Source organism: Chaetodon auriga, chromosome 8 (assembly GCF_051107435.1).
Source record: "Chaetodon auriga isolate fChaAug3 chromosome 8, fChaAug3.hap1, whole genome shotgun sequence".
Taxonomy (NCBI): domain Eukaryota; kingdom Metazoa; phylum Chordata; class Actinopteri; order Chaetodontiformes; family Chaetodontidae; genus Chaetodon; species Chaetodon auriga.
The window spans coordinates 5,931,176-5,944,652 of NC_135081.1; the positions used below are offsets into that span (position 1 = coordinate 5,931,176).

Genomic DNA, 13,477 nt, shown 5'->3' on the forward strand with positions numbered 1-13,477 from the left:
CATTTCCCTAGGTTTGGTTGTTTTCTGGAGCTGATATGGGAGTGTGTGTGAGACTTTACAGTGATGTTCCATGTGGTTTCACTATCCAGGCAAAGCAGGCATAAAATGGGGAAAGTAAAACCCCACAACAGGAAAAGAAAAAATAAAACAAACTATTTACAAGCCATGACAGACTTACATTCTGCAGACTAAGCTGCAAAAACCTATATTTATGGATTAAGATGTAACACGTCACTATGATAAAGACTTCTCTCAACCAAATACAGTGCTGCACCTCTTTAACAATGTAAAGTGAAGAACTGAGAATACACAGAAGTACAGATGGTCATTTGGGTTAACACCACTTTCAAATGTGATTGTTTTGCTTTTGGAGGGCAAGGAAAGGGAGGAAATATTAATTATTGAAAGAAATGTGGTGGCACTTTCATCGCCAGGCAGGGGGAGTCAAAAGAGGGCTTTTCCAGCAGTGGCATTCTCACACATCTTGAGTGTTTTTATTGGGAACACCTTGGCTTCAGCTGTGAGTCTAACAGCTATTTTAAGGTTGAGACTGTCAGTGGAGGGCCTGTGCAAGGAGTGAGCATCGGGCCTAGAGGTTGAGAGGTGGTGTTGGTGTTCGCATACCTTTAAAGAACAGGACTTAATGTGAACAGGCTGGGGGGAATCATAGACTGGCCCTTCTCAGGTGTCAGCCTCTATTAGCGCTGGAGAAAGTGGGAGATCAAGGTCTGACAGAGGCACGTACACACACATATATATCTCTGCAAAGTGGTGGGGGAGATCAAATATGCTTATTACCCAGGTTACTGTGCCTTTCTGGCGAGGTCATGCATGACGCCGTCCCCACTTTGAACCTGGTGTTGGGTGTATGCACGTGTGCAACCACCAAGAACATTGTTTTCATTCCGACCCCGCCTTTGATTTCTCTAGCTGACTTTTACGTTTGACTCTTGACAGCAGAAAGCCTGTGTCAGACACAGGTGGCAATGTGTCCAATTACACAGGGTCCGTATGTGAAGGGTTTGTGTGTACGTCTGTGTTTGTATGGACCAATCATTTTTTTGAGGGGTATCTGCAGAATCCCACTGTCACAAAAAAAGCCTCATACCAAGTAAGGCCAGTGACATGCGCCTCAGATGCCATCTGACTCGAATTAGAGTGGTTCTGGACGGTTCGGAGGGGCACAGGCTTGTATACAGTAACTGACAACATTTCTACGAACCCATAGCTTGACGGGAACCAGGGACACGGGAGAGTAATGGTTCCAATTTGTTCTAGCTAATCTATCACCTGTTGCTCCTCCTGTCTCCAAGTGGTAGCAGTTACATCTCTGGACTCACTCACTGACCCTCTCAAAGACTGGAACTGAGTAGGAAAGACGAGACAGAAAGGGATGGAAAGTGTATGTGTGTGTTTGTGTGTTCGCTGGTCAATCACTGAACCCCGCTCACGTTGAAAAAAACAAACCCTCCCTGGCCGTTTTTCGTGTACGTGTTTGCTAGTCAAGCCTTGAACCCTCTTGGTCCTGAAAAATGTGGCTTCCCGTACGTGTTCGCATTAGCAGTGTTTATATGTGTGTGTATGTGTGTGTGTGATGAGCGGCTGCTGAGTGAGGGTCAGTGCTGAAACACCATCCAGTTTACAGTACACATGTTACAAGTGTTTCCCACTCAGCATCCTTGGGAGGGCAGCTTTGATTGGCCCTGCAGAATAAATGCTGCTGAAATTGCGAGCATATTGCTGTAAACACACAGCAAGACGTGGCCTCACGGCAGTCTGCTCTCCGTTTGCGCCTCGTTGAAATAAATCAAACGTGAAACATTGTCGAATCAAAGTAGGGCCGCCAGACATGGTACGTACACAGCACACACACATCGCGACAGACAGTTATAAAGACTTGCACATGCAAATAAACCATCTGTGAAAACACCAGGGGATGGATAAATAAAATGCTGGATGCAATTTCTCTTCCTAGTCCGGTCTTCATCTGTCTATCATCGATCCCGCCTTCATTCTTCCTCCTACTCCTTTTTGTTTCATATTCAAATTAGTGAATCCAAACAATTAAAACTGAGGCATCAAAAAATGTCTCACTAAAACCTCCATCAACTGTTTTACTCACGATGCTGATGCTTAAGTTTAGACTGATAAACCTTTCCCGTATGTATGTGTCTAAGCAACAGGAATCAATGTATGCCATAAGCGAGCGTGAGTGCATGGATTCTCCTGCTCTTCCTCAGCTTCCTCCTTTGCTGCCCCATCCCTGATGGGGAAAATTATCTCCACCAGGGAGTCATCTAACCAAACAACACACAGTTGAAAATGTGTGTGTGTGTGTGACTGTGTGGGTGAAGGAGAACCAGTAGCATGTGTGGTCAATTCTCGATATTTCCAGCAGAGCCTGACCTGGGGCAACCTCACACTGAGCCTGGATCCTGTCTGAGTCATTTGGGAAGGTGTTGTTTATATGTGTGTGTATGTAAGAAGAATGAATGTGAGTGATTATGATTGAAGTTATCCTACTGAGACAAGGATAGCTCTGCTCTTTACTAGTTCAAGGGAAACACCTGACTGTAATTGCACGGCGTCGACATCTGCGCTTCAACTAAACACTAGAATCAGATGTAACCACAGCATAATGTAATTATCTTTAGAGATATAACAGGCAGTAACTCTGCATAGTGAGACAGCGAAACATCCTGGTCACAAATTAAATTCATTTGGAAAATCAACACTGTAATTTCTAATAGATAAATAAACCCAGTGAACCTACATCTCTCTAAATATTGATTTAATCTTTGGAAAACGGAAGTGATACTGCATCAACTGTTCTTCTTTCTTGCTCCTCTCCAAAGGGAGATCAGAGGTCAGTATATACTCTCTATGCTGAAGGTCAGACTCTCTTTACTCACTATACCAGCCTGCATCTCCTGAATATAGAAAGGAGTCATATTTACCATACAAGCCCAAAACCTGTCTGAAATTCTGATTCATCCATCCCTCATGGAAAGGTCATGCTTGCTGTAATTGGACTGCTGGCGTCATTTGGAATGAGCGGTGGACGGACATTGGTGGTGTGCGGCTGCTGTGGTGCACAGACAGCTGCATTGTGTTGTGTTATGTGATTCCAGGTGGACAGAGAAGCTGAGGGCTTTTCACTGACAGCAGGAAGGGATGCGTGTGGGGGCGAGGGGGCTTTACGCTTCCCCGAACCATCATCTATAACACCTACAGTTCATGCTGGAGCATTTTTTTTGTATACATGCACAGTATGTGTTCGTGATTGTATGCATGTGGAAGAAAGACAGACTATATATCAAAGTATGTCCGTAGTTGGGTGCCTCTGTGCGTGTGTGTGTGTGTGTGTGTGTGTGTGTGTGTGTGTGTGTGTGTGTGTGTGTGTGTGTGTGTGTGTTTGCATCTGCAGAATCTGGCCTGTTGGGTTCAGGGAGCTGAACTATGAAGGATGTCCTGCGCCTACACACACTCTCCATGAAACCCTCATCGGAATAACAAGCTTGCACACACTCACACACTCAAAAGCCCACTCACACTCTTATTCATTGCTCTTCTATTTGGGTAGGATGTCAGGCACACCCTTAGGTCAACAACCTTAGATTAAAGCTCATATGGATATCATATCAGTCTAAAAATAGACAACCAAAGCCTGTGAAAGGCAAATCCACGGGAGCCTGACGTTACACATACATTAAAATCCACAGGAGCTTGTAATCTGCTGCTCAAAGTGAGTAACATAAGCGGTATCACCGGTCTACATCTGCAATGTCAGTTAGACGGCTCATCACCTGCACACGCAGCAGAAGTGCAGTGTGTCTGTTCAGTGTGTGTAAGTGTGTGTGCTCTTCTTGCTGCATCACAGCGGTGGACATTTCCACTGCAATGGGCTTAAATGTGGAATGGATGCTTTAAAATAGTAAATGAGCATGTCAGCTTGAGTGTACACAAGCTGCATGATATGTTGAACAGTGTGTTGGTATGTGTTGGTGTGTGTGGGCATGATCCCCACCTGGCCCATTGAGGAAATCTTTGATCTGGAGGCTGAGCAGAGGAGGAGGGATGCCCGTTTTATTGTCCACCTCTCCTGCTACTGTCTGCAGCCAGAACACATTGTAGTCCAGACACTCTGGCAGAGTCTTTCCTGGGTCTGGATGAAGATGAAAGGGATTAAATGGGCATGGAGAGAACAGAGACAGACAAAAAACATGAAGAGATTTCATATTTACTTGCCTGTCAGTCTTCTTTTGTGGGTATAATGGGTAGCTACATTCCCTGTACTTTAAACAGGCTCTATATCTTCATCACAAGATCCAAATCAGGATCCCTTCACCTCTTCCTCATACACACTTATTCACACTCCTCTCCTTCTCTCACCTAGACACTTGTAGTCAGAAGTTACTCCTCTTAAGGCCACGTCGAACACAGACAGCTCCATCCTCTGCTTACGGTGGTGGCAGCTGAGCAGAGCAGAAGGCTGCATCACCTGGAGGTACAGGAGGGGTTCCAGCACCTGGTCCCCAGCCCCTCGTCTCCCTGGCTGCCTCACTATGGTCACACCCAGGGCTTGGCGGGCTGAGGAGCGACTGGGAGTTGGCAGGCCGTCCAGGGACAGCAAGCTGCCCCTCAGCAGCGGGGAGGCTGGCTGGGAGGTGTTGCTGTTTAGGATGTCCTCGGCGGTCAGGCCAGCAAGGGAACCCTGAGCAGCTGGAGCTGCGTCTGGAGTCGGGGACGCAGAGGCTGGAGGAGACTCAGGCAGGATTTCAGGCTGGTTTAGGGCACTCTTTCCCACCTAAAGTAGGTGCAGACAGGTCATTTGGTTCTGTGTCAAAATTAATGAATTCACTTATTTGAGGCACTGAATCAATATGATGCTGGAAACATTACTAAGGAGTACTGGTCCATCATCTCGCCAGCATCATGCAGTTTGAACAGATCCTCCTGAGCCTGTCCATATACATAGAATCATTGGTTGGAGGACGTGGCTAATATGGCCACTTGCTATAGATGAGAGCAAATAGACATTCAAATAAACTTCACAGTCAAAATGCTTGTGATAACTAGATATTTGGTATTCTATTGCTGAGCTGGTGCCCAAAAGTCTTTCACTTTTATATCTGCCTACATCACATGACATTATTATGAATTTGGACTGTACGAAATGACTTTCATCAAGCACATAAAGTTATTAAAAAAAAAAGCTGATTTGAACACTCTGGAATATTAATCCTTTGTTCTTAAATCCTCATATAAATGACATATCCTGCAACAGCGTATGGCATGAATAATTACACACACATGGACAAGTGACAAATCCAGGAACTGACTCATGAGAGTTTCCATGTCACAGGATTTCTGTTTACCTTATCCCCGGGCTCCTTCTTCTCGGGTGTGCTGGGGGTGTCCGACGATGAGGGAAGAGCCTTTGGGGGACTGGAGCACGCGTAGGTCATGACTGACAGCCTACTAGCGGTGAGAAAGATGTCAAAAGGGATGAAGCTGAGGTTTTTGGTGATGGTGGACTTGTGGGAGGGCCTAGCAATGCAATGGTGGCTGGCCCCGCTCTGCTGCTCTATTTGGACGATGCGAATGCGAGCGCTATCGCTGCCGAAGCCGCTGTCCTGCCCAGTCCCGCTGTGACGAGACGAGGAGTCAACACCTGCCACTGGGTCTCGACAGCCACGCTTCTGCTCGCATCGACGCACCTGCACAGACAAGCAGTGAAAGGTAAGGCTGTGTTCACAATGAGGCTGCAAGTGGCCTATGTTTATGGGCAGAGATGAGTTTTCATGCCACATGTGTTTTCAGGAACAATAATGAAACTAGCAGTCGATCATTTATCAGAGCATTAAGTGACATATGCACAACACCAGTGTTCTGTTTTGATGTCTGTTTCCAACTAAGTGATAGTTGAACAGTGAGGACATGATGTAAGCCACACTCTCAGACAGCAGTCACTAACTGACCTCGGGAAAAGACTTTTCAATGGCAGAAAATGAACAAAAATCTCTATATAATGTTATTTGGCTTTATTAAATTTGTTTTGTTTAAATCAATGACAGCCAACACAAAATTCATGATTTACACATAAAGCATGGCACCCCACAAATAACTATAAAAACCATTAATATCATCCCCAAATACATGGAAATATAGAATCAAAGCCCCATACAAATACACACACACACACACACACACACACACACACACACACACACACACACACACACACAGACACGAAAGGACAGCTGCTACCTGCGTAACTACACAAACACCTCTAAACATGTGCAACAGCTTGATAAATGTGATGAACATGAGAATTCAATTTGCATTAAAACAAACTGCTTTATCTCAAACCAAACCAAGATGCTGCGTTAGAATTGCCAAGATGGATCATAAAATGGATGACAACATGGGTTTTTTTTTTTTTTTTTTTTGCAAAGTTTGTTTCTTGTTTGGATCCTGACTTAACAAGAGGACACAAACCAAATAACTTGCTTGATTGAAACCATGGACAAATTGACCAAAGAAAGAGAGCATCGTATAGCCACAGAGACATTAAAGGCATGCTTTGGGACTTTTTCTGTGGTCTTAAAATCATTTTGCACTTCTTGCAATATTGGAAAAGTCTTTGAAAACGGGCCTCACCCCAGCAAATCGAATTGTTTCGTGCAGTGACTGTGGTATTGTGTATAAAGCAGTCGAGATTTTATGCTTGGCTCCAACTAACGGATGTCGGGAGAGTTCCAGCCGTTGTGGCAATAAAAAGCTTTCAGTGACAGATGATATAAATCAATGTGAGTAGGTTGCTGGGTTTCAAGCGACAATGAAAACAGGCATCTTTATTCTGCTACCAAAGCATGCCATCTTCAAGACTATAAAGAAGCCGCCACTGGCTCCCCTGGGACAGGAACGAGACAAACATAAAAAAACTAAATGCTACCTACCAAATAATAAATTACTGGACATGTTTATAGAGAACTGACACGTGTGGGTAAAAGAAAGATGGAATAAACAGAAGCGTTTACTTTTCAAAAAATTTCCCAAGCGCATGAAAAATATTTTGTAGATGTTGAGAAAAAACACTTAAAGCCAACCCCACAAAAGCACTCTCTCTTCTCTCATCCAGCACAGCTGAGACCGTCAGAGAGACACAAGTAATTGTATAGAAAAAGAGAAGGCACAGTAGGCACATGAAAACATGCAAGCTGTTTCAGTTCAACCACTGCATCACATCAATTTAACACTCCTAATTATAGCCACAGGCTTGTCAGGTGCATCGTGAGGAGACTTGGGTCTATTAATCACCATTTCCAGTAACATCGAGTCCTTTCCCTGTTTCCATGTTAATGGGCACAGTGTTGGCTTCAATTAGTTACTGCTCTCTTTTGAAACATGATTATGATGCATTGAAAAATAAAGGAGACATACAGAAAGAGATTTTTCAGCAGACCCAAGGTATGTCCCATCCTATCCCACCCTCGCCTGTTCCTGCAACCTGCACATGGTTGCTATTACAGCATGTACTCTCAGCTGCCCCCTTCTCTCTACATTGCTCTCTCCCACCCACTCCATGAGAATTTTAAATGTATATTATTGCTGTGGTGGAGATAGTGTTTCAAGACCTCCAGGCAAATACTAAACCCATTGGCAGCACATTAGACAGAATACTTGACTTATTAGATATTTCCTATTCTAAACAGTGTCATCAAAGGCTAAGAACAAGAGCCATATAAAACGCCGCGGCATGCCTGCCCGCCTGCCTGTTCTGTTCGTCCAGGCTCATGTGTGGGGCTTCCATAGGATTGGCCCTGCCAGATCCCGCTCCTTTCCCTGGCCTAATGAGGACAGGATGTGTGCACTTCTTTTCTGTAGAAATGTAAGATTTTCCAAGCAATGGGGAGGGGAGAGAAGGCAGAAAAGGGCCTGGACCTGTCTCCATGTGTGTTGTGTTAAGCTGGTGAAACTTGTATTGAGGTAAGGAGGTATTTGAAAAGGTATTTAGCAAAGGCAAAACGTCCACTCCAAGGAGAGCCCCACGTTGGAAGGGACAAATAAGCTGCACAGCAGCTGGGAAAGAGCAAGAGCCAGGAGAAACTGCCAGATACTCTTTACGCTTCTCTGTCTCTATTCCTAAGCTTAGGCTGTACACATGCATTTACAATTAGAGCAAATACCCCGTCTTCTCTTCAAGCACCACTACTAAGAGAGTGCCCCCTAAGCAAATTCTTGGTCTATATTTAGATGTGCTTACAAGTGGAATAATGGATAATGGGGAACACAATTGGGGGCTCAGAGGAAAAGAGACAATGAGAAAACATACCACAGCACACAGTTGTTCATATAGTTTGAATCAATGCATGCAATGAGTGAATTCACAATCATGCGCACATAAACACACATGAAGTCAGCTGCTTTCCCAGGGTTTGATCTCAGCTATGGTTTTAAAGCACATACACGGATTCCTTCCTGTGTTTCTGAGGCTTAGTTATATCCCCTTTGTGCTTACTCACTGAAAAAGAGAACAGGTATACACAGAAAACATAAACCTATAGCTCTGTAGTCTATGTGTTTTAACCTTTCGCCAATTTATTCATTGACAGAGGGCAATAAATTCTGAATACAAACATGCAGTGTAGCTGCAGGCCTGGTCCCAGCTGAAATCCCCTTTTCCAACCATTACTTTCTATTATATTATATAATAGCTGCACTGAAGCGCTGTTTCCAGATCCCAATGCAATCTTTCTCTGGACTTAGTTGATCATGATCATGAACGTGCGACTGCACACACATACACACAACACCCCCCCACCCCACCCCCCGCCCCCATCGGCCAATCATGAGGTCATCGCCTCAGAGTCTCTAGGCAGAACATTCTGGAAAATGGAGGATAATCCCCAAAGTGTGAAACCATGAGTCTCCCAAGTGCCAATCATATCAGAGTGCATCTGTACGACTTCTGACCCTCATTTCTGTCAGTGTAACTCAGAACAGCTTGGCTAGAGGAAGGCTAATATGCGGAAGCAAATGTCACATCATCCAAATGCCACCCGTTTACAGTGTTGGCTGGCTAGTCAAATATGACAACATAACTTTTACATCTGAATACCACATATGCAGTTGATTGTTTCCAGATGAATGAAAAGTAGGTTGCAATTCAGGTTCAGAGATCAGGGGATATGAAAATCTGGATGTTTTAAGATGGTAGAGAAGTCCATGGTAGTCGACAGGAAAGAATATAATAAATAAAGTCAAAGTAACAAAGGTGGCTATTATTCCTTTCAAAAGGGTCCATTTTACAGGCACATATCCTCACTGAAGTCTGAATCCAGTCAAACCATATCATAAAAGCTTCAAGCTGCCTGAAAAAGGCAGCAAAAAAGCAAAGAAATACACATAAATATCTGTTCACTTTATTTCAAGGATGACACAAAAGACTTAAGAGCAACAGTAAGATGTTAAAAATATAAGTGTGCTACTGGCCTGCAGGCAGTCAAGCCTATAAATGAGCTGAAAGTACAAAATGCTGATAAAAACACATGGCAGAACCAAAGTTCATGACAGCAGAGCATCGATACTGAATAGTTAAATGTCTGTTGGTGACATAATCAAAGTCCTGGCGAGCGGAAAGGATGGCTGAGTGACATCACTCGGAAGTGACAACAGTGCTAATTGTGGGAGAAGGTCAAGGCAGCTGCATAAAAAGAACTTGAACATCAGTGCTGAGTGAAAAAGGTCAGCAACTTGACATCATTAGAGAATTACAGGATAGTTCAAAGAAAAGCTTGAAGTGTGTGAGGGACAGAGCTGTCACAGAGAGCCAGAAACTGATTACAGACAAAATGTTTGTCATTTACTTAAAAAAAAAAAGACAGAAAAAGAAAAACCTGCACATGGATTGTGTTTCCATTTCTGGCTGTAAGCTCCTCAACTGTTCCAATTATGGTAAAATATAAGCCTGTTTATTAACTTAAACAGATATGGCAGTTACTGTGGAGAGAAAACAAGCAGCAATTAGTAGCATTTCTGAACCTAAATGAAACCAGTGACAGGCAGCTGCAGTAGTCAGGTGAGGTCAGCTTAGGAACGGAGCTGCTGTTCATGCATTTCATGTTACAAAAATGTTTAATGTGTATCACACTTTTCCCAGGTTCCCATGCAACTCCAGCAGAATTCCCATTGAAAAACATGGAAGTCATGTTACTAAATCTCTTTGACAGCACTATTCAGTTGAGCTACTTGCTTGCAGGACGCCTGCATGGAAATTAACTTCTGTATCTTGACTACATCAGAGTTTACAGGTTAGGCCCCTGCTGTGCTACCCACTATTGTTTACCAGAACCATAAAGCTGATAGCAGGCCTCTGTGCTTTTGTGCTAATGGAAGAAAACCTCAATGCAGAAATACCTCATCTTAATCAAAAATAATAACAATAATACTTAACCAAATGCCATAAAGGCCTCAATTCATTCTCTCATTTTCTTGTGGAAAACAGAGGGGGGAAGACATTTATTATATGAAGTCACCGCTCTTTGTACAACGTAACAGCGGTCACAAAGCAAAAAAGGGCATCAAAGGCAGTCATTTAATGCATTCAACTTTGTTTCAATAACAAAGGCAACCTGCTATGCACTCCAACTGAACCACAACAAAGAAGCAATGGAAGGTCGTGACCCTGAGAGCTCACAAATGGATGCTGAGTGCTTCAGAGTGACTGTCAACTGTATTTTAAACACAGCGCACTCCAAAGCTCAGGGCACCGAGTGGGGTCATTTTAACAAGCTCCCTCCACCCAGTAATGCTGGTGGGTGGGTTGACTCCTCCAGGGTTTAACAGCTTGTTTCTCAAAGAAGCATGAGAGACAATATCCTTTTCGCTCTTTCTTCCCACAATCCAGACCCCTGAGCATCTCTCCGTAGTCCCTCAATCTGTGCTTTGGACAGAACAACAATGTAGGAATATTTTGCTTACCACGTCAGACGCTGTCTGATCCCCTGACGCCACGTGACACACAGGGGGGAAAGCAAACATCCGTGTGACAGTAATAATTTATGCATGTTGACATTCATGAAGCACTGGGTCAGTTGGAACACTTTCCGTCCGGAAAGACCTACTGGAGGAGCAGTGAGGAGAGGAGAGGCGAGGACTGAGTGAGACAGGGCTGGTCTAAACAGAGGAACGCACCTAACCGAAGAAACAAAGGAAAGATGAACAGACAAGAAAACATGGAGGCAGAGATGATGTTCTTCAGTTTTCAGCTGCGTTATGGCTTGGAAAAGGCCTGGCTCAAAAACAAAGATGCAAAATGATAAAGGCTGGAGAAAAAAAAAATGTGAAAGAGTGACTTAATGTGGTCCATCTGGGGAACTATAGTATGCTGCTCAACAAAAACCTGGCTCTGAGAGATGTGGTGGCCTCTGTTTTATAATTGATTGAACTTCAAAACCGCTTCTCTCCTTCCACCGCACATGACATTAGTTTACTTACAAATATCTTGCCACAGATAGAATGTGGATTGCCGTTGCTCAGTAAAGCAGAGTCCTGAATTCCAGCAGGCTGCAGACTTGTGCTCGACACGTTGAGTTCAACCAGGCCTTCTCAGTATGACTCCAGTCTTTTGCAGGAGCTCGCCAAACCCACTGTGCCCTGCTGGTAAGCTGAGGCAATCACGAATGATTTATAAGGTCTAACAGACACCACCCTCAAATCTCTACAGGAGACTTATTGCTTCAGTCATCCTCAACACATCCACCAATCTAAACCAAAACCGTGATTAAGAGCCACCAATCAAATCCAACGCCTGGGTTAAGGGTGATCGCGAGGACATGCAGGAATTACCCCATATCACTACAATAACACTGGCTGTTTGTATAAGCAGGATGCAATGTTCTTGTATTAGTCAGTGAAGGAAGTGTTCAAAAGTGCCAGAAGACAATTTCTAGATTAACACCATGAGTGTGTTAGCGAAAACAAACAAAGGGGAAAAGTGGCTCGACTGTCATGATACAAGTATTCAGAAATGATACACAGACTTTCACTGTTCATCCAACATAATCTCTTGGCTGGAATCAGATGCTGCTGAATGGACTTTATCAACAAATGCTTCCATCATTAATGATAAACAAGATATCAGCCATATGGTATACAAAAGAGGGACGGTACAATTTCATGATAAAGTCCTCGTGGGGCTGAAGCTAGATGGAGAACTTGGCAAAAGGAACGTGGCTGATAAATGGAAGAATGGCCTTTGTACATGTCATAAAAAAACAACAACATCTATATTAAGTCCTTGTCCTACAGCCCTGGAACACTGCAGCCAGTCTCCTAACGTTTTATTTGGTAACTGATTAAATTAAGATGAAGGCCAGATGTGGAGAAAGGTGTGATTAGGAGACACACTACATCAAAAGTGAAAGTGAATGAGAGACAGAAGCCCCCTGGGGTCCGTCTTAATTGCTGTGAACCTGGGCTCCATAGCAGCAGAGTCATCATCAGGCTTTCTTTTCTTTGTCCTCTCTCCTTTCTTTCCATGGGAACCGAGCAGAGAACAACTGGCTCTCATTAGCTGACACCGTCCCTACTTAGTTTTCAGATTTGTGTGGGGGTAATTTTCTAATCTAATATTCAGGCTGCAGTGTTTACACATGCCAAGAGTCCCTGAGTGAGGTGGGCTTGATGGTGACAGTGGCGTCTGAAAGTTGTGGGTGTGAAGTGTCTGTCTGTCTGTGGTTGAGCTACTGTGAGAAAGCCTGCATGGGAGTGTGTGTTGGAGAATGTGTAAGCCTTAGAGCATCATCTGCTCTGTGTGTCTGTTAATTGTGTCTTTGGTCCCTAGAAAGAATGAACTGTAAGATTACTGACTGAATGTAATTCTTTCCCCTTTCATTTCATCACTGTTTATATTTAGTGGGTAAAGCAAAGTGTGGCAACGCACCACAACTCAGAGGCACGCACGCAGTGAAAACACATCCTCGGTACAGCAGAGAGCCATGCAGCAGAGTAATCATCAGGTTTCAGCCTGGCCCTCAAGATCACTCATCCAAGCTTTCAACTTAACATCATTAGCTTTGGCATTATGTTTTCAACAAACAAACAACAAAAGAGACTTCAAACTGCATTGTCTTCAGCAAGGGCTCAGCGGTTCACGAAAGCAGACGTCTGAGGGACTTCAAAAAGCAGCGGAGATGCCTTTCATTAGGTCATAAAGTGTTCTTCTGAAGCGCCTCCCTGCACTGCCTGGCGGCCATGTCTGTATTCTCTGCTTTAGTAACATCGTGGGGAAACAGCAACAGCAGGGAAAACAACGACGACCCGAGGTGAGATGAGGATGTTTGGAGCAGGACGGGGCGGGAGGTGTATAGGGTTGAGGAGGGCAGATGAGCCCCAGGTGGTCTGCTGAGGACTGAGCGATGCTGCTGTGATCAGCCCACACCCTGGGGGATCAGCACATATACACACGTGC

At 44.2% G+C, this 13,477-nt stretch overlaps 1 protein-coding gene across 2 annotated transcripts in view; it reads right to left on the reverse strand.

Moving 5' to 3' along the window:
• Positions 1–13,477, reverse strand: part of vps13b (vacuolar protein sorting 13 homolog B) — a 319,766-nt gene that overhangs the window by 81,116 nt on the left and 225,173 nt on the right. For both annotated transcript variants that reach the window (XM_076736852.1, XM_076736857.1), the window contains exons 34-36: positions 5,379–5,720; positions 4,393–4,807; positions 4,028–4,165 (exon numbers count right to left, since the gene is read on the reverse strand). In XM_076736852.1, coding sequence (XP_076592967.1) covers positions 4,028–4,165; positions 4,393–4,807; positions 5,379–5,720 — 895 coding nt within the window. The remainder of the gene's footprint in view (positions 1–4,027; positions 4,166–4,392; positions 4,808–5,378; positions 5,721–13,477) is intronic.